Source organism: Rhamphochromis longiceps, linkage group LG15 (assembly GCF_057381845.1).
Source record: "Rhamphochromis longiceps isolate RC_006_pf linkage group LG15, R_longiceps_female_GT1.1, whole genome shotgun sequence".
Lineage (NCBI taxonomy): Eukaryota > Metazoa > Chordata > Actinopteri > Cichliformes > Cichlidae > Rhamphochromis > Rhamphochromis longiceps.
Window position 1 is genome coordinate 42508184 of NC_140571.1, and position 21883 is coordinate 42530066.

At 42.5% G+C, this 21883-nt stretch overlaps 1 protein-coding gene across 1 annotated transcript in view; it reads right to left on the reverse strand.

The window, feature by feature from the left end:
- Nucleotides 1-6632: 6632 nt before the first annotated feature.
- The window catches only part of slc1a8a (solute carrier family 1 member 8a), a 31981-nt gene continuing 16730 nt past the window's right edge, over nt 6633-21883 (reverse strand). Inside the window, exons 2-11 of the mRNA XM_085382247.1 lie at nt 18069-18148; nt 16341-16556; nt 14343-14385; nt 14057-14264; nt 10473-10572; nt 9375-9608; nt 9031-9225; nt 8692-8826; nt 8493-8595; nt 6633-7290 (exon numbers count right to left, since the gene is read on the reverse strand). Of these exons, the coding sequence (XP_085238373.1) occupies nt 7126-7290; nt 8493-8595; nt 8692-8826; nt 9031-9225; nt 9375-9608; nt 10473-10572; nt 14057-14264; nt 14343-14385; nt 16341-16556; nt 18069-18148 (1479 nt within the window). The 3' untranslated portion in view covers nt 6633-7125. The remainder of the gene's footprint in view (nt 7291-8492; nt 8596-8691; nt 8827-9030; nt 9226-9374; nt 9609-10472; nt 10573-14056; nt 14265-14342; nt 14386-16340; nt 16557-18068; nt 18149-21883) is intronic.

Below are 21883 nucleotides of genomic sequence, written 5' to 3' on the forward strand. Positions count from 1 at the left end.
AATGATTTTAACTGGTACAAGCAATAAGAATAAAAGTAAATAAAAGTAAAATGTGTGCATTATTCACAGGGTTACATGCAAAACTGTCATTATTTGTACCTTTGTTGTAAATGGAGGGTCAGAAGTGGCAAAATGAATTGAAAAAAAAAAATACATAATTTAATAATTAATTAACTGTGTCAATGATTAATTAAAAATGTAATAAATAAATAATTAATTAAATGTGTCAATAGTTAAATACAATTTGAAATAAATTTTAAAAAGTGTTTTTTAAATGTTTTAAATCAAATGAATGGGCATGTAATTAATTATTGAAATATTTATTCAATTAATCAATTCTAATTTTAATGAATGAATGAAACATTTAATTAATTATTAAATTGCGTATTTAATTAATTCATTTTGTCACTCCTGGCCCTCCACAGTTGTACAGATTAAACATGTTATACAACTGCTGGGGTATAATGACCATCTGAGGTGCTTTTAAAGTCTTTAAAAAATGATTACGATTTTGTAAGAAGCTGATTCTGTTATTAGAACATACTCTTTTATAAATGTTCATTCCTGTTTCATACTTTGTAAAACCTGCACTGACTCTATTCCACACTGGTGTTTCCAACCAAACAATGATCTGATTGGACTGGATTCAGTCCTTCGTGCATTTCAGTCTCTGTTCCTCTAGTGCCCCCTGCAGGCTGCATTGTAAATTCAAAACTTGGACAGCAATCACACCAGTGACCAATCTCGTTATCTTGCTAGAAGTCTCATCCTGAGTTACAGAGTTGCAACAAGGCTTGGCATCTTTTAATTTCATTTAATTATTGCTAAGCTAAAACCTCTGAACATCAGGTCATTTTACAACGTGCCCATCTGCTCTGAAAGATTTGCATGCTAAGTAAAACTTACAAAGCTAAGAGACCCCCCTGGTAAACCTGCCTAATCCCTGTTGTTCTTCCCAAACTAATTAAGTCTTCATAGTACCTTTAATCTGTGGTGGATTATTAGCTAAGGCACCTGCAGTTGCATGTCGTTGGACGGATTCAGTCCCGTGGCTCTCACACTTGCTTTACTGGATTAATGGCTGCAGTGCTTTGTGCAGGTAAAAATAACTGCAGTATCGAGCTGCAGCAATGACGTCCCTTTACTGTCCAACCTGCACACTAAAAAACTGCAATTACTATCAGTGTTCTACTAAAAGCCATAATTCATTGTACACCGGCTGGCCACTTTATTAGGTATACTGTTATATATACTGCAATCATATGGCAGCAAAGCAATGCAGTATTGTTTAAATGCCACAGCCTACCTTGGTTTTGTTGTCACTCATGGCATGTCTTTATGACCACAGTGTATTCATCTTAAGTTCAGCACAAAAACAAAGGAAAAATTGCATTTGGTGAATTGTTTATTTGTTGTAACAATGCTTAGATCGTTGGATCCTGTTTATTTCCCCTTAAAATATGCTACATTTGTAAGAAAAATCCACTGGTGGGTTGAGCAGCAGAGTTGAGTGGGCTGCACCCATGAAAAACTTCCATTGCCAAACAGATTATTCTGCTGTGGAGTTGATTGTGACTTTTGTGGTTTATTGAATTAGATGATTGAAATCTGCAGAAACAAGCAATTTAACAATTCATTTATTTGATAAACTGTGGCCTCAGTAGCGTGTGGAAGAACACACAGGCACAGCAGCCTGGCACCTCCTCATGCTGCTCACCAGCATGGTCATAAAGATGGCATCCCATTCTTCAATCAGCATTTACTGTAAATCAGCTGTTGTGTTTGAGTAAGCTGTTTGACATTAGCAGATAAATATTTGGCAAGTTTTCCATTGCTGCATTTTTCAATCTGCCACAAAGTGATTCTGGCACACTGTCGGGCAACTTAGTAAGAGAAAGCAGTCCTCTACTCACACAGTATAGTCGTGTCCAAATTCATGGGCTGCATCCTCCTGAGGACCCGGCCTTTGTGGTCTACGTGGGCCTCAGAAGGTCGGGTAGGCCGGAAGTAAACGGCCGTGAAATTGGACGGTCTAGCCTTCAGATTAGCGTCACCGCTGTCTCGGTGGAGTTTAATAAACTCGGCTGTCTTCTGCTTGCTATCTAAAATATAACAGGACACTGGAGTAAACGCTCGACCGTCTCACACTTCTGTTTAATCAGTTTTCTGTTTGACTTTATTCAGTTGTGCGAAAACCACCCGGGGGATTAATAAAGTTTTATTTTATCTAATCTAATCTAATCACTTTAATCTCAGCCAAACTGATTTACTCACGAACAAATAAAACACTGAAAAAAGCCCAACAATAACATTTTTAGGTTGTCGAAGTGACTTATATATTACGTTTAAACCGAGTAGCCAAAGTCCGCGGTGATCTGAAAATGATGTGCCGGGAGTTGTGCTGTTCTCGGCGGCTTCAGTGACCCTCGCGCTCCCGGCTCGCTATCGAGCTGGTGGGTAACAGACGTCTCCGAAAACGTCGAAGCACTTTTGGAAATATGTGGTGTCTTGATAAACCGAGCAGATACTTGAAGTTTACACAGCTACTTTCTCACCTGAAAATATGTTAAAAGTTTATTTTGTGACCCAGAAAGATTAGTATGAGTAATTTTAAAACTTAGTAGCGGCCTCCATTGCTGGAAACTGGAGTTTGGCTGGGCCGCGCTATGAATTCTGGGATATGATGGGCCACGAAGGACACACCCGACCCATCCTTCAAATTCGGGGAAAAGGAGGACGCATTTGTCAGCTGCATTCGGAGGAGTGGGGTCCTGCTGACTTCATCATTAGTCTAACCTCAGATTCAGGAGAAACATTGTGGTTTTTATCCTGGTTACAGAATGCTGGATCAGGTCTCTCTCCTTTCAAAGATATTTGAAGGTGCATCTGGGTTCTCATGGGTTTTGTGAACTTGGTGAAGAGAAGGTGATCAGTTGCATCCCTCCTTTGTGAGGTGCTTTGGCTGTGTGGGTTGTCTGACTTGTTCCCACAAGCCATTTAGTCGGAGTACAACCATTGCAAGAGCTTGGGCCGCATTGTCAACAATAAGTTGGACAATAAGTATTGGGTTAGGGTTAGGATAGGACTCTGCCACGGCTGCCCTTCGTCACCAAGTTTATAATTTTTATGAACAAAATAAAAGGTAATTGTGTCCCTACGCTCACCTACGGTCACAAGTTGTGGGTAGTGACTGGAAGAAGGACATTGTAGATACTAAAAGGTGGAGATGAGTTTTCTTCAAAGGGTGGCTGGCCTTTCTATAGCCCTTTTCCACTAGTACCTACTGGGCCCGGCGTGACTCAATTCTTTTTTTTAGGGCTTTCCATTATTTGGTAGCACCTGGTACCAGGTACCTTTTTAGTACCTACTGCTCTGGGTTCCAAGTGAAGCACGCCACTGAAAATGTGACGTCAACAGACTGCATACTGCCGATAGGTCAGTCAGTGGCACGAAGGAGCAGCTCCTTCACAAAAATCAAAACTGCCCTTTTTGAAAGCACAGGAGAGAAATGGCTTCACACAAAGCAACATGTCAGTGCACACGTTTACCACGTTTAGCAGCAGGTATAGCACCTTCTCAATGTTTTCATTTGCTGTGTTGTTTGTGTTACATACAAATGACATCACTGGACTTTCAGCGCCATAGCTATAACGGCCCCATGCACTCTGAGGCTGCACTCGCTCTGCTAGGACGCTGTCCCTGTAACCTGATCCTGAATAAGTCAAAAAAGATGGATGGAGGTCAAGTTCTGCAAGTTTGGAAGTTCTGGCTTTCCATTCATTGCAGGATATTTTTGACTCACTTTGACATATGTACAGAAATATCCTCATGAAAAAGAATTTATGTATATATTAACATGTATTTATTTTAAAAACAAACAAACATAAATGACAAATAACACACCATGTAAAAAAACACAAGTGTCATACAACAAGATGCATTTTGATGAAGACAAAATTTCAGTAAAACTTCAGTAAAAGTTGAAAATGCTAGCGTTTGTTGGGCTGATGGTGTGTGTTGGCAGAAGAACAATGAGGTTAACAGTATTTACAGTTGTGGTCTGAAGTTTACATTCACTCACCATGGACATTATTGCCATGGTAACACTGAGCTTTTAATGGTTTTTAGTGCTGTTCTTTTCCCAGAGTGGAATAATTGAACATTATACCTTTAATGACTTAAAAAAAATCATAATTGGGTCTAGGTCAGGGGTGGGCAATCTCAGTCTACGAGGGCCGGTGTCCTGCAGGTTTTAGATGTGTCCTCGAACCAACACAGCTGATTTAAATGGCTAAATTAGCTCCTCAACATGTCCTGAAGTTCTCCAGAGGCCTGGTAACGAACTAATCATGTGATTCAGGTGTGTTGACCCAAGGTGAGATCTAAAACCTGCAGGACACCGGCCCTCGTGGACTGAGAATGCCCACCCCTGGCCTCGATGTTTATATATAGAATCAATACTGTATATACATGTACTAACTTAGTTCCTTAAGTTACTGGTGCTGGATTTATCCCTATGATGTATTGTATGTAACTTCTTACCACAACTGTAGATTAAGGCAGGTCCACATTTTCACATTTAACTCAAACAAACAAACAAACAAACAAACAAACAAACAAACAAACAAACAAACAAACAAACAAACAAACAAACAAACAAAAAGCTACTTTAAAACAGAGACGTTCAGGGGCACTTCAAGCAGTTTAAAGAGCTGTAGCTCAACCACTGAACATCAACTCATGCAGCATACAAATCTTTAATCTTTCCTTTAATTTCTCCATCTCACTTTTAGCCCTGAAGATAAATAGTCAATATTTCATTCTATTTTTATTTTCAGTACAGACTCCCAAACTCAAGGTAATATACACAGCTAAGAAGTACTGGAAAGGTTAGAAAAGTACATAATTAGAAAACATTAATAACACTATTATTGTGTCAGAATTTCCAGGGATCCATATTGTTTAGATTGATGAATTTCTGACATTCGGACCTGGAAATATTATTGTGAAGATAAACACAACAACAAACACAACATGCAACTGACAACGTTGTGCTCTCAGAATACCAATTTCTACATACCAGTTACTTATTGTTGTGCTTTTAATTTAATATAGACATATGTATTTTATAGAGTTGGGTGTTTTGAAACGTGTTGATTGTTGTGCTGAGACGTAACTTTTACGTTAAAGGCAGTTATTCTCCATATCTGCCTTGTGTTGCAGTTTTTACAGTTTGACTACCATCTGGTGAGTAGCTTTTGAGTGTTTGCATATAATCTCATGTCTTACATGCAAACTATGGGTAACAAACTATGGGTAACAAACTATGGGTAATCTGCTAGCAACCAAAGCCATCACAAGGAGGCTTTTGGTACAGCACCCTCTTCGTGACCCATTTTATCCATTCACACCGATTCACACAAGCACTTTTTCTATGTAAATGCTTTCTATCTGTCACACATTCATACTCCGATGGATGCATCAGAGAGCAACTTGCCCAAGGATATTTGACATATTGACTGGAGCAGATGGAGATCCAACTACCAACCTTTCAATTTGTAGCTGACATCCAAATTTTTCCCTTGCAACTGTTGGTTGCATCTTGAGCTACATAAGCATGACGTCACTCAGCACGTAGCCAGTATTGGTATCTTCATCACGCCAACTCAGATGACATGAGTTGTTGTATTACATAGAAGACATATAGCACATACAGTACATCTTAGTGGTTCAGAAAAGCCTTGTCAACTATGTTTTGTCACTGAGGATGGAGTGTGAGCATCAGCTATGCACAAACTTGAGCCCCATAATGCTGATTTTGCTATAGATTATGCAGAGCTCCTTTCATTAATCCTTACAAGTGAATTAGTAAATTGAGAGCACTTATTTGTGGTGTGCTTTTCAGATCTCCTGGCCTTAACAGAAAGTTGGTTTTGTGGCTCCAGAGGCTTCTGATAAATCACTGAAAGTAACCAATTCTGAATGTTTAGTAGACCCAGAATTAAATTAAAATCTGTTCACATTAGCTGCAACTGTCATCGACAAAATTCCACAAATCCACACAGCACTTTGTTTACCTTTGCAATATTCAAGTGAAAAAACAAAAAACAAAAAGAAGAAAATAATGCACCTCGACTTTGCATGAAGTCAGTGAGAACGCATGCCAGCATGCTACTGTATACAAAGGAATCAGAAGAAGGTTGACTCTACAAGAGGAAGAGCACTTGAATTTGTTCATTACACTTTAACCCTTCACCCAGTGTGTGCACCGAGCATCAGCCAATCAGATCGCAGTCCAGTGTCTTGCCAGTGGAAACAGCTCCATGTTTCCACTGGCAACATCAGGAACTGGATTTCTTATATGAAACCGGAATAAAATGAACTTCTCCTGAAAGGAAAACTCATTTTACCTGCAGTTACAAACAATAATAATAAAAACAATAGTTTGACATTTAGGTGGCTTTAATTCGTGACATGTGACACCCAGTCATTCTAACCACATGGTGGCTATGATCAGCACAGCAACACAAACCCATTTATTTCAGCCACAGTGGACCAAAATAAGCCGATGCAATAAAGCCTGCAATTCCTGTAGCTGGAGGGCTTCTTTTAAAGGGACCCTATCTGCTTTTTCTTGTTTTCTGTCCTGCATTCACTGCTGCAGTCTCTGATGTTATTAAATGTAAAAGTAATCCCAGTGAACAAAAAGTGCCAGCTTCAGACTGCTCTGTGCTGTTCATGAGCACTGGGTGCTGCCCCTCTGCAGGCTTCCAGAAAGTGCCTAATCAGATGAATGTGGGCTTATGCCCAGGCCTGAAAGAGACAGGAGCTTTTTTGAGACAACAGATGAGTTGAGGGGTTGCTGGAGTGCTGAAAATGAGAACAATAGAGGCTGCTGAAATGTGTTACCTCACACATTTCTTGTCCTTAATGAGCAAGAGAAGCTCCGAAATAAGCAGTCCAGTTTTGGCCACCTCCACCTCAAGTTAGCTTAATCAAGCTGACACCAAGAAGGAGGTTCCTGTATAGAATTAATCTCTTCTTAACAATCCTGTTCAGATGGCACTATGAGGTCTCACAGACCCAGTTGGACCTTTGCAAGGTGAGTTGCTCCACTCTCTCCATTCACACCTGGCAGATGTTGTAGTAGACTGTGTGTGCATTCATCTGGCTCACCGAGTCACCCGTCAAATCGAACGTGCAGTCTTTGTGTGTGTGCATCTCCGTCATTGGCACATCGACCGTGTTGGAGTTTTTGTGCGGAGTCTGCGTCCCATAGGACGGCGCAGGCTGCAGATGAAGTGCAAAAACATGTTAGCCTCTTACTGCAGCAAGATCAGCATGCTTAATCAGCAAACTAGCTACGACCAGTTAGCCCCTGCTTTGAGTTTCATTGCTAATCTAGATTAACTAACTTCAACTTCATTCAGAACACAGAAAAGAACATCTGCCTTCTCACAAAGAGGTGTTTGAAGCAACAAAACAACTCAAGAAATGTTGATCAGTGCTGGTAAGTTGACAGAAACAGCTTCTGGTGTGCTATTAACAGACTGTTCTTCCTGGCAACATGGAGCACTGAGTTCAGTAGATATGGGAGGAGCTAGTCTGAGGCTCAGGATGACAGTAGGAGCTTTAATCCTTTGTAGTTGTTGGTCCAATCTGAACACACCTACTGCTGTAATCGTATTATGTCCATAGACATGAATGAAGAAACAGGTCACAGGCTCAGGTTTATAGTCATCAGGTACATACAGAGATATGTGGTCAGTAAAGTTGGTCATATAAAGACAGTCATATAAATGGAACATGTCCCAAACCCTCTAATAAAGGTAAAAGTCCCATAAATACAACGATGAGACACAAATGTTTTTGAATTTGCTGATTTGAGTGAATTTGTTGTTGGGAGTTTTTAAGTATTTTCTATTCAAAACAAACTCTAAACAGTTTGCACATCACTACGTTCTGTTATATTACCCTATTACACAGCATTTCTTTTTAAATTAATCTTTTTTAGAAACAGGATCATACTAATATACAGTTGTGGTCAAAGGTTTACATCCGCTAATCACAGGAACAAATTTCATGGTCATTTTGGGCTTTCTGTTAATTTTTTGAACTGTTCTTTTTCCAGAATGGGATGCTTGTACAGCATCCATCTTTCAGCCTTGGATTATCTCTAACATTAGGCCAGTACAAGAAGAAACAGGCCCAGCCTGATATATGTACATATGATCACTTAAATACTTTAATAAGAGGTGCTGAATGTTCGACAGTGTCTTTTGACTTGACAAGGCCAAGGTCTACAAACTTCTCACATGATAAACATGATTTGTAGTTTTTGCTGGACAGCACTCACTGGACTGACCAATTCTTCCAAGAGGAGTGATACTTTGCCATTGTTCATAGCATCGGTCAATTCAAAGAGTGCTGTCAAGCAAATCCTTTCATGCTGGCAAATAGAAACTACCAGCTGTAATCGATCATGGTTTTACCTTTCCTGCTGTGCTCAGGGGAAAGTCTTTCCGACAGAGGTGCGCAATGATTCCTGCTGCAAGGGCGTCACCAAGAACGTTGATCATGGTACGAAACCTGTCACTGCAGAGAGAAGGAAAGACAAAATGCCACAAGACCACCTCACCAAGGACTGATTCCATCCTTTGAAACCTGTGATTTTCCATAATCAGTACTTACAGGATCCAATCAATGGCTACGATTAGTGTGATGTCATCTGGTGGCAGGCCTACTGATGTGAGTACGATTACCATGGTAACCAGACCAGCCTGAGGAATCCCAGCTGCTCCAATACTGGCGGCTGTAGCTGTGATACTGGAAGACGGGGAGACATGAGGAGAGTTAGAGATCAAAACTGAAAGAACATGAGCAGACAGCAGGCTTCTTCAATGTTTATTATGTATTTTCATAAAGTTTTAAAAGGCTCCACTGGCTACAGGAGAGTATAATCTGTGTCTCCCATGCACACAGACTGGTTCTGTACAGATAAAGTGAAAGTAACTGTTTGTCTCATTTTACCTGATGGTGACCAATTGGCCAAAGTCCAGCTCGTAGTCATTAACCTGAGCAATAAAGATGGCTGCCACTGCCTCATAGAGAGCTGTCCCATCCATGTTGATAGTGGCACCCACTGGGAGAACAAAACGAGCGATCTGCCGGTCCACATGACAGTTTTCCAGCAAACACTTCATGGTGATAGGCAGTGTGGCAGAGCTGTGGACAGGTGGCATTCAAACAAAAGATTAATAGGCCCATATTCTGTTTCGTATCTTCACTCCTCAGTTAGCGTTTAGCATATTTGCTATGAACCTTTCCAGGACTAACTAACTGAAGCGTAGGAAGCAGGTTAAAGTAGGGCTGACCTGGAGGAGGTTGCCAGGGCGATGACCAAGGCCTGCAGGAGGCCACGGATATAGCTGAAGGGGTTCTTCCTGGTGAGAAGGAAGTAGAAGAGAGGAAGGAGGACAAGTCCATGAACAAAGAGCCCGGTGAGCACAGTAACACCGTACCAGCCCAACTTCTTCCCCAGTGTGCTCGGATCCTGCATGTCCAGGATCTTCCCCGCCACCAAAAAGATAATCCCAAATGGAAAATACCTGGAAGAACAGAACATCATTATGAATCCTATAAGAGCTAAACGTGAAGTTTGTCTCTGAAGCTTAAGGCAAAACTTAAATGTTTTACATTCATTCCTTTCATGTTCATTTCACATATTTTTCATATATACCTTGTTCTTGAGTGGAGTTCAGATATCATTAGTTTGTTTAGAATTATGAACATAGATTTCTTGAAGTCCACTGAGCATTATTTTAGAAAATTTGATCGGGTTTTGCAAGAAAGAGTTACTATATTAAAATAACTCGCAAAATATTTTTCAATTTAAAAAATGCTCTCACCAACAGTAGCATTCTTTGAGGGTTGATTCAGACTTAGGTGTATACATGCATACAGAATAAAACCTGTAGAGCTGCATCTGTTTGTGTTGAGCGTTAAGGTTTTAAAGCCTTGCTACAGTTTTAAATCTCCTCGTATTTGGTATTTGTCTTGACAGTTGACACATATGACCACAAAAACACAGCTAGTTAAGAATATAATAAAGAAAATATACACAATGCGTGTTGTTGTGACTATTTTCCACCCAGTGGGATTTGTTTTTGTGGTTTAGTTTAATTAAGCTCACCTTTGTTGGGATAGTGAGATTCATTTTCAGTAATGTGAATACCAGTACAGTCAAATGAATCAGTCACTACAAGCTTTCATGGCTCATTTACAAAGCCAACCATGCACTTTTGATTCAAACACAGGTGTAGAAAGCTGCAATTGTAACATAGGCTCTGCATGGCATTGTTCAACCCCTCAAATTCAAACTGAGAGTCTGCACATCAGTTTGTCAATTTGAAGTTATTGTGGGGGTAAACAGACCCCTAGCTGTATGACTGTACTCTGAGTTTTCATCTCACCAAACAGCAGCGTTGATGATCTTCATGACACACTCGTTGATGCACTGACAGACATTGATCAGTGGGACTCCTCGCTCTCCCATCCTGCCCAGCAACAAACCTGCAGCACACATAAACACTGATTATGCTTGCGTTTCTATGCAAGCTTCAGCTCTGTAAATGTTATCACAGACTTTGCCCATAAATGAGGGAGGTCTGGAATGGTGGGAAAACCATCACAGACTGTGGAGAAGGCAAACGAACTCAACAACTTCTTCAACAGGTTTGACCAGCACACAACCCCCCCACCCTCACCTTTACCTACAGAGCCCTCTCCCCACTCTCCTACCTCCCTCGCTTCCCCCCCTTCCTGGCACTATGACACACCAACTCTGAATTATGCCACATTCAGAAGTTTGCAGATGACACGGCCATCATGGGGTGTATCTGGGATGATCGGAAAGAGGAGTACAGCAGTGTGGTGAGGAACTTCGTCACATGGAGTCACACAGACCACCTGCAACTCAACACCTCAAAGACTTAGGTGTGGACTTCGGGAGGTCCAGAGCAGGGCCACTGCCAGTTCAGAGGGGGAGGAGGTGGAGGTGGTCAACAAGTACAAGTACCTCGGGCTGTTTTTTGCACCTGTACAAAAAAGCCCAAAGCCGACTGTACTTCCTCAGGAGGCTGAGGTCTTTTAACATCTGCAGGAAGCTCCTGAGGATGTTTTATCAGTCGGTGGTTGCTGGAGTCCTTTTCTATGCTGTGGTGTGCTGGGGGAGCAGCACAGCAAAGGAGGACTCATGCAGGCTGGAGAAACTGATCAGGAAGGCTAGCTCTGTGGTCGGCATGAAGCTGGACACTCTGGTGACAGTGGCAGAGAAAAGGACATTAAAGAAACTGATGGACATTATGGACAATGCTGGGCATCCTCTGCACACGGCCATAAACAACCAGAAGAGTCTGTTCAGTGACAGGTTGCTTCTCCCCAAGACAAGAACTAACAGACTTAAAAACTCCTTTGTCCCACACGCCATCAGACTGTTTAACTCCTCTCTGGAGGGGAGAGGGAGGGGAAACAGGAGGACAAAGGAGGGGGGGACAACTAAGCTGTAGTGCCTTTCACTGTGAAATACTTTTTGTTAATGGGGTGACCGTGGCTCAGGGGGTTGGGAAGCGCATCTGTAACCAGAAGGTCGCCGGTTCGATCCCCGTACTCTCTGTCCTGGTCGTTGTGTCCTTGGGCAAGACACTTCACCTACCGCCTACTGGTGTTGGCCAGAAGGGCTGATGGTGCGATATGGCAGCCTCGCTTCTGTGGCTACAACCGTAGCTGCCTCCACCAGTGAGGGAATGCGAGAGTGAATGAATAGTGGCATTGTAAAGCGCTTTGGGTGCCTTGAAAAGTGCTCTATAAATCCAATCCATTATTATTAATATCCAACAGTGCAATAGACTTCAATACTTGAAATGTGCAATTCCCTTGTATTCTTATTCCTATTTATTCTATTTATCCCTTTTGTATACTCTGTATATGCATATATATGTCTCTGTATTTATATATGTGTATATATGGTATATTTCTGCTCACACTCTGTAACTTCTGTTGGTGCTGTGCTATTGGAAACCGAATTTCCCGGAGGAACCCACTTGAGGGATTAATATAGTTTTATCTAATCTATCTACACCCCCATCACCATCAACGGCGCTGCTGTGGAGAGAGTGAGCAGCTTCCGCTTCCTTGGAGTACATCTGGCTGAGGATCTTACGTGGTCAGTACACACAAACAAAACAGTGAAGAAGGCGCAGCAGCGCCTCTTCTTTCTCAGGAGACTGAAAAGATTTGGCATGAGCCCCCGCATCCTCAGGACCTTCTATCGCTGTGCCATTGAGAGCATCCTCACTGGATGCATCACCACCTGGTATGGCAACAGCACCGCTTACAACTGCAAAGCTCTCCAGCGAGTAGTGCGGTGCTCTGAACGGATAATTGGAGGTAAGCTTCCCTCCCCCCAAGACATCTACAGGAAGCGCTGCCTGAGGAAACCAGGAAGGATCATCAAGGACTCCAGTCACCCCAGCCATAAACTGTTCAGACTGCTTCCATCAGGAAGGAGGTTCTGCAGCATCCGGTCCCGTACCAGCAGACTGAGAGACAGCTTTTTCCATCAGGCCATCAGACTGCTGAACACGTCATAGACACCTCAGCTTCACTACTGGAACTTCAACATTATGCACTCCATACTGTACAGTAATGCCACTGTTTTGCACGTCTCAACCAACTCTGTATATCCATCCATTCACTTCCGCTTATCCTTTTCAGGGTCGCGGGGGGCGCTGGAGCCTATCCCAGCTGTCATAGGGCGAGAGGCGGGGTACACCCTGGACAGGTCGCCAGTCTAACACACAGGGACAGACAACCATTCACACTCACATTCACACCTAGTGGCAATTTGGATTATCCAATTAACCTATCCCCACAAGCTGCATGTCTTTGGACGGTGGGAGGAAGCCGGAGTACCCGGAGGGAACCCACGCAAACATGGGGAGAACATGCAAACTCCACACAGAAAGACACTCCACACCCCGGCCTGATGGTGGAATTGAACTCAGGACCTTCTTGCTGTGCGGCAACAGTGCTAACCACCGTGCCACCAACTCTGCATATTTTTTATATTTTTTATTTTATTGTTTACTCTATTTAATTTGTAAAATATGTATACACACACACACACACACACACACACACACACACACACGTAGAAAAACATATTTTGTATACACATCCAGTACTATTATATATTGTAAATATATTTATTAGTTTCAGATGTAGCCATTCTTGTATTTTGCTTGTTTTACATTATTGTATTTTGCACAACTCTGTTGCTTGTGAAGCTCGCACACAAGAATTTCACTCACATGTGCTGTACCAATGTACCTGCACATGTGATGTGACAATAAAAGTGATTTTATTTGATTTGATCTAATCAAAATTAAGAAAAATTGGTCTTGACTGGTTCATCACACAACCTGAAAGTGGAACTATTGTGTTTTCCTTATTGTCTGTCACACTTGCTCGTGCTCATGCACATATTATAAAAGAAGTAATCTCTCCAAGCCAAAAGAATAGACTTCACCGTGCTCTGATTATTCAGTTTCAGACAGTTTTTTTCAGTTCTGGGACCCATATAATGTCATATAAAGAGAATATCTTATAACATTAGTTTGTTATATAACAAAATAGCAGTTTCTGTCATATCTCAGGCTTCTGTGCCTGAGATATGACAGAAACTGCTCAGTTTAGAAAAAAAGATTCAAGGGTTACTCTTAGTAGGCTTTCAAGCAGAAAAGAGTTAAAGGGCCTCACAGCAGGAAAAGCTTGTTTCACAAGGTGGATGAACTTAGGGGCTACACTATAGAAGTATGAATAAAGATTATTTTTAACTGTCAATCATTCAAACAATATTCTAGTGGAGTCCAAAAAGAAATGAACAGGTCATTTCTGATCAGGTCATTTCTGGTTACAAAAACCAACATGTTGGCAGTTAAAACGCTAATGATGAGGTTTCAAAATTTACGATGTTACCAAGCCCGATCCCACTCACCCATAGTTGCAGAGAAGATAACGATGCCAAGGACATTCATCTGCTGGCTGCTGCCTGGACTTGTCTTGTATATGACATCTGGAGGAGGAGTCAGCTCGAGGTACACCATGCGCCCTTTGGGGTCATTGTCATCAGGGATCACATAGACAAAGTTGGGCTGAATTGTTTTGGTTGGGACTTTGAGGATGGGAATCAGGTCTGTTTTGTACTGAAGAAAGAAAATCATATTTAGTTACAGGATTCAAGCTTGTAGCATTAAAGAAACAACACGATTCTGTTGTCTTACCTGTTGAAATGTGGCCTCAATTAGATTGGAAGGAACCATGTTTCTGTGATAAACAAATTACATCGTTAGCTTTAAACAAACAAACAAACAAACTCCTCCCACCCGCTGCCTCTTCTGCATAGGAGGAGCCTAAGTTTCCTCCATGTTGTTCTTTTGTTCTTATTAATTTTTTATTTTGGAATAAATTTTATTTAGCAGCACGACTTGGGTGGCTCTTCTACAGGATGACTGTCTGCACCCTTTGCTGGGAGGGGTTCATCACCTCAGGAGGTAAACAATCCAACGAATCCTTCCAACATGGGAGTGACTTTCAAACATGGCACGAGAGCTTGGTCTGCCAACGTGCCACAGCAGAGATCATGCACCGCCACTGACTTGGTTAATCTATCACTTATCCCTGCAGGATTACTAAAAATATACTGATCAGCCCTGCACTCTAATTGGATTTGTGTGTGTGAGAGAAGAAGAGAGAGTGTGTGTTGGTTTTCTACGTTTTGTTGACCTCAGTTCAGCTGAACATGTCAGAGTGGATGTGCATCCGGACGGTGATCTCTAATACCCAAAACAAACTGTAAAGCTGTGTGCACGTTTCTATGCTGCTGTGCACCAATCCTCATTTCCCTGAATCTCACAGAGGCCACAGAGATGCAACAAGCACAATTACAGGACATGTACCAAAGTGAAATAAACCAGAATTATCCTTTTGATGTGTTTTCCTCCAAACCAGCACAACCGAGGTTCATGGAAATTTTGTTGTTGTTTAGAGGAAAAGCCTGGCACATTTAGTTTCTGCACATTCTCCAAGTTAAGTGTGAAACTTTTTACGAACTACACAGCAAAACAGAATGAGATTCAGCACACTGAATACAGCGTTTGTATTTTTGATAATCTTGTATTTGTTAGGAGTTGGGTTCTGGTTATGTGGTGTTTGAGTCACTGAACCTGGCACACCTGTTACTCGTCAGCTGCATTCTTCAGAAGTGTTCCCGACAGAAGACTAGTGTCGGAGTATTGACGTTTTTGGAGTCTGTAATTCTGCCCCTGCCTGCTGGAGCCGTTGGATTATTTCTGGTGACTGTCAGGAGTTTTGTTTCCTCCCCAGGATTTCGCCTCGTCTGGTTTGTTTCCGTCTGGAGGCTTATAAACAGTACCAAATCGAGGGCACTACCTGTGTGTGTTTCCGTCACCTGCACGTCCTGGCTCCGCGTCCCCATTCATACGCTATTGTACATACTTGTAAAACCTCCTCATCACAGTAAATAAACTGTCTTCACCACAACTCTGCTCCCTGCGTCCATCTGCATTTGCCATAACAGTATTTTTGTTCTGTATTCTGTGCATTATAGTCTTCTGGTTATAGTGTTATTTTCACATTCCTGGACTTACGATGACCTTGGTTTTTGTGCTGTCAGTTTCCTGATTCCTGATTTATTGATCCTTTTTCTGTCTCCCCAGTTTTGTCCCTGTGTCCGTCCCGTCTCTCTGTGTCCTATCTCCACCGTAGTCTGATTTCCCTTTTTTACTAAGTTTGTACGTTCATGTGTTACGTTCAGTTTTTGCTTCCTCTGGCTTGTTATTTTGATTTTGTTGTGCTGTGTTCCCCAGCCGTGTCCACTCTGTCCTAGTCTCCTCATGTGTATTTGAACCCTCAGTCTGCTTCTGTTCTTTGCTGTTTCCTCTCTTATCCCTTATGCTGTGTGCTCATCTGTCTGTATGTTTCTCCACTAGACCTAGTTTCTCAGTCAGTTTGCTCCTGCCCTGCTCTGTCATTGTGTTTTATTAACCAGTCAGTTGCCAGCTAATAAAAGCTGTGTTTTAGGTTCAGCCTGTGTCACAAGTCCTGCATTGGGGTCCTCTTCCTTCCTTCCTTTTTTTTAGCATTTACTTTCACTTTTTCTTTTACAGTTTGCTCTTTCAAACACAGAGAACAATTATCACCACACAAATAACTGGCAGGGACCCTTCCAGAGTCTCCAGCTGACTTTTGACCTGTCACACCTGATGAGGTCGAGGAGGGCATCAGCCGAGGTCATGACAGGCCCGCCACCCAGCCGGTTGCTCTCCATCTCTGTGCCCACACCTGGTTTGATGATGATCACGAGAAAGATGCCGACCACTACAGCGATGAAGGTGGTCCAGAGGTAGTATGTGACGGTGAGGACACCCATTCGGCAACATGCCTTCGACTCCATCGATGATAGACCCGACATTAAGCTGCACAGCAAGGCAAGGACAGAGGGGGATTTAGAAAATAGTCTGGATCCATCAACAGAGAGGATACACAACTGCGCCATAGTGCTGACTGAGAGGTACTGAATAAGAAAATCTATAACAGATCTCTGCTTCTTCAGACTATTTGTTTTAAAACCAGTTTGGGGACATATCTAACAGCAGAATCCTGTTCTGCTGTTAGAAAACTACTCTGTACTTACTACTTAAGAAAAGACTGAAATGTTACTGATAGAAAGCCATGGACACAGTTATTTTTGTGGGTGGTCTTATTGCGTAGATTTGATGCTGGGAGGAGACACAAATCACACTGAGGTTGTTTGAGGACGGCCATGAAAGTCTGTGTCAAGTCAAATATGTGGAGCTATCCATGTTTTTCTTTTAGAGGATTTACCCTTCTAGTTGAAAATTTATGGAGGAGAATCTTTAAATCACTCATATGAATAAAGTCCACGAGTCCTGTCATTGGACTGGACTTTGATTTATGTTATAAGTGTCATAAGTGTGAGAATCAGTATCTCGAGGCAAAACTTTCCAAATAAATATGCTGTTAATATGCCTTTGTTTGATATTTTTATACGCATAATTTATGGATTTTCTTTAATAATGTGGGTGAGGAAACATATGTGGTAACACACAGACAAAAATGTGGTCCCACTGTAAACACCTGCTGGTAGATTTAGTCTCAATTAGAAGGCCAACTGGACTGTTCCTAACAAACAGGTAAAGTACTGCATGTTTAACTGAAATAACTGTAATAATAATAACAACAACAATAATAGTTTAACACAACTGGCACAGTTCATGTTTAACGTCATAGATACACTCTCTGAGGAGCGCAAAGCTGACCTGCAGAAAAACAACACACAGGAAATACAGCAAGCTCAAATGAAGTGGGATGATCCTTTAAGGTGCTTTTGTTAAAACAAGAGCTTTAACATCACAGCCTTCTAAATCTAAGAGTTCTATAGGGGGCTTTTCTCTTCTCACGGGTTCATATGGCCAGAGTTTCAAATAATGAGATCAGCCTCTGTACAAGTAATCCCTGCAAGCCACAAACTCAGGCTTCAGACTGTTCTAAAGGTCGCATCCTTAAATGTGCATCTATGGTTGTGAACAGAGAAGCTCCACTAACCGGCTTCTTCAACCTTTGGGTTGAAGACGTTTGAGAGGAGCATCTTATCAGAAGAAAGTTATATTCAAGGGGGAGGAGCTAAAATAGCTTATTTCCAATGTTTCAGACAGAGGGTGAACTTAGGGTCTGCACTAAGGCCCAGCATAAAAAATAATTATTTGATTGGGACTATTTCTCACAGCCCATGTGCATGACTGGATGGATTATTTGAATCATACAAAGCTACTCTAGTACAAGAATACAAAACAGTCCACTTTAAGGAAATCTAACTGCACCCTACAGAATGCAGACTGTTGCAAAGCCTCATGGTTCTGATTACAGTGATTTTCCTTGTCATACTGTGTGTCGGTACTTTGACCCACCTGGACGTGATGAGAGGAAGGATGAGCATCTTCAGCATCCTCATCAGCAGCTCACCAGGAAAAGAAAAGTAGATCTTGGCCTGTAGAGACAAAAACAATCACTTTAAAAAAAAAAATAACAAAGGTTTTCATTTGTAATCTGTTAGACTTAAAATGTTCATTTAAGGTCTTAAATCCAGCTCTTTGTAACAGTTTAAACAGATTTTATTCATTTACATTTGATAAGTTGAATCACATGAATTTCTCTGAAAGTTTTAACCAAGAGATTAATGTAAAAGAAATCGATTAACAAAGCTTAAAGTTTTGTTTCATGGCCTTAAACTTTTAGTTGGAACAAACCTTTGGACAGATTTTATGGAGAGCCACAGATTGGTCATAGACCCACAGAGGGTCACACGCTGAACATGACGCACATCGTGCTGAATCACTGAAAACTTCATAAACTCAGTGCACATAACGGATAATTACAACATGCCATTTGTCCACACAGAAACTCTGGGTCCATGTTTAAAAAGATATGACGTTTTTAGATAATTGAATCTGACAGGAGTTCCATATATTTCCATTAAATAATGTTAGCATGCAAGTCTGAAATGTGTTTTCACAGAATTACAGCACAACCTGGTTTCCAATCCTCCACGGAGATTTCAGTTTCCAAATTTTCAATCCAAGCATTTATCTTACATTCACTCTGTCTGATACACAGAGAAAATATTCAGTGAGAAGCAGTTGTCTGTTTGAAAATGCCTCGTTGCTGCCAGAGGTCAGAAGATGATAAGATATAATAACCACTAATTACAACCAAAGTATGTGAATCAAGCCTTAAAGCAGATGAGCTACAGCAGCAGGTAAGAATGCAAAGTGGACACTGAAAACCACACAGGCTCACCTAAACGGCACTAAAGAAAATTGGAAAACATGTTGCCTGGTCTGATGAGTCTTCATTTCCGGTGCAACATTTGGAAGGTAGAATTAGAGTTTGGTGTTAACAGCTTGAAAGCATGGTTCTAACCTGCCTACAAACAGCTTATACCGGATGTGGAGGTGTCATAGTGAGCAGATTCTTGTCAGACTTTTGGTGCTTTAGTACCAACTGAGGATCATTGACATGCCTGACATGTCACAGCCTGACTGACCTCCACAGTCACCAGATCTCAGTCCAGTGGAGCACCATCGGGATGTGGTGGTACATGAGATTTCAATCATGGATGTAGAGCTGACAAATCTGGAGCAACTTTGTGATGCTATAATGTCTAATAATGTCTCTCTGGACCAAAATCTCTAAGGAAGTGAGGACCTTCCAGCACCTTGTTGAATCTATGCCACAAAGAATTAATGAAGCACTGAAAGCAAAAAAAGTGGTCCTAACAGGACACCTATCAAGGTGTAACTAATTAAGTGGCCAGTGAGCTATATACTGTTATGTTATATGTTTTCATCTTATTGATTTTAATTCTTTTTATTTGATTATATTATCCCTCTGTTGAGCATTTTGGCAGACAGATATCCTTTAAATGTGCTATTTTGTGGTTAATTAACCAAGTAATTAACCAAGTACTCAACCAAGATGGCGGCGCGCACAGACGCAGCGGCCCGGAGCTCCTACACTTTTGCACTTTTGGTGGTACTGTGTATTATTTCACACAGTCTGGGGTTACTTCAATACAACAGAGATGATCTACTACAACTAAGCCGTGGAGATCTTCAACTAACATCCGAGTATCTCATCCCCCCGGAGATCGTTAAGCAACCCCCGGGGCTACCCGCAACAGCAAGCCGCAGGAGGAGACGTTGCGAGCGGAGGCAGAAGAGAGGCAAGCGGGGAGGCCTGTGGGCACGGCTAAAGACTAGTCCGTTTAAACCACCACTCCCGATCATATTCCTCTCCAACGCCCGTTCAATCCGTTACAAACTGGATGAAATACGACTGCAGATCGCCACTCGACGGACTTTTAATAACTGTTCGTGCATGATTTTCACTGAAACCTGGCTGGACAGCGCCATTCCCGATGCGGCTATCGATCTAGCAGGCCGCACCGCCTATCGAGCCGACAGGTCTGCGGACTCGGGTAAGAAGACTGGCGGGGGGCTGTGCATCTATATTAACAACCTTTGGTGCACGAACGTCACGGTAACGGAAAAACTGTGCAGTACAGAGGTAGAACTGTTGGTGTTAAAGTGCCGTCCATTCTATCTCCCTCGGGAATTTTCTGCCGTTTACATCTGCGCTGTTTACATTCCACCAGATGCTAATGCTAAGCTAGCGTTAGCACAATTGAGCAGCAGCATCAATAACAGCCTGGTAGCACACCCGGACAGTGTCTTTATTGCGGCTGGGGATTTTAACCACGCGGACCTGAAATCTGTACTTCACAATTTCCACCGTAATGTGAAGTGTGCTACCAGAGGAGATAGAACGTTGGACCAGGTGTACACCAACATGGCGAATGCGTACAGAGCCCAGGCTTATCCCCACCTGGGTCTGTCAGACCATCTCTCCCTTCTGCTACACCCAATATACACACAAAAGATCAAGAGCACTGGGATTACAACCAAAACCGTGAGAACATGGCCGCAGGATGCTATTCCGATGCTTCAGGACTGTTTCCACTGCACAGACTGGGATGTATTCAAGGTGCAGGACACTGACAATCGTGTCGCATTGGACAGTTACACCTCCACTGTCTTGGACTACATCTGTTTCTGTGTGGACAATGTAACAACTTGGAAACGATTCCGTGTGTTCCCTAATAATCCACCCTGGATGACACACGGAGTTCAACAACTTATTCGAACAAGGAACAACGCTTTCAAATCCGGGGACCAGGAGGCATACAGTGCTGCCAGGGCCAACCTGAGAAGAGGCATCAAGACTGCCAAGCAGCAGCACAGGAGGCGTATCGAGGCCAGGTTTGAGAACAACACAAACCCAAGGCAGGTCTGGGAGGGCATCAGGGCTATCACGGACTACAAAAGAAGAACACCATCACCCTCAGCCGACAGTTCTACTCTGGCTGAGGATCTAAATCTCTTTTATGCCCGTTTTGACAGGGAGAACACCGACCCTGTCCTGTCCCCTCTCCCCTCAACCGACCCTGCTCCGGTCCTGAGCACTCATGAGCTGAGGCGTGTGTTCCGGAGCATTAACACCAGGAAGGCGGCCGGGCCGGATGGAGTGCTGGGCCGGGTGCTAAAAGACTGTGCTGCGGACCTGGCGGACGTCTTCACCTCTATATATAACACCTCGTTGTCCTGTTCACTGGTACCATCCTGTTTCAAAGCAGCAACCATCGTTCCCATCCCAAAACAGTCAAATGTCACATGTCTGAACGATTTCAGACCTGTGGCACTCACCCCCATTCCCGCCAAATGCCTGGAGAGACTGGTCATTAAACACATCAGAGCTGCTTTTCCACCATCCCTGGACTCGCACCAGTTTGCATACAGGGAGAACCGGTCAACCGAGGATGCGATCGCCACAGTGCTGCACACATTACTGAAGCACTTGGAACACAGGAACACCTATGCACGGCTCCTCTTTGTAGACTACAGCTCGGCTTTTAATACCATCCGGCCATACGAACTACGTCCCAAACTCCACCAACTGGGACTTAACTCCTCTCTGTGCAACTGGATTGTGGACTTCCTCACTAACCGTAGACAGAGTGTCAGAGTGGGTGTAGCATCCAGTCGAACTGAGAAGGCCAGAACTGATGGTTGTTGAATGACCTTTATTATTCCTTGCCGTGTATCAGACAACGAACCAACGTAAGAGCTAGACAAACAAATGAAACAATTACCATATTATTCATGTA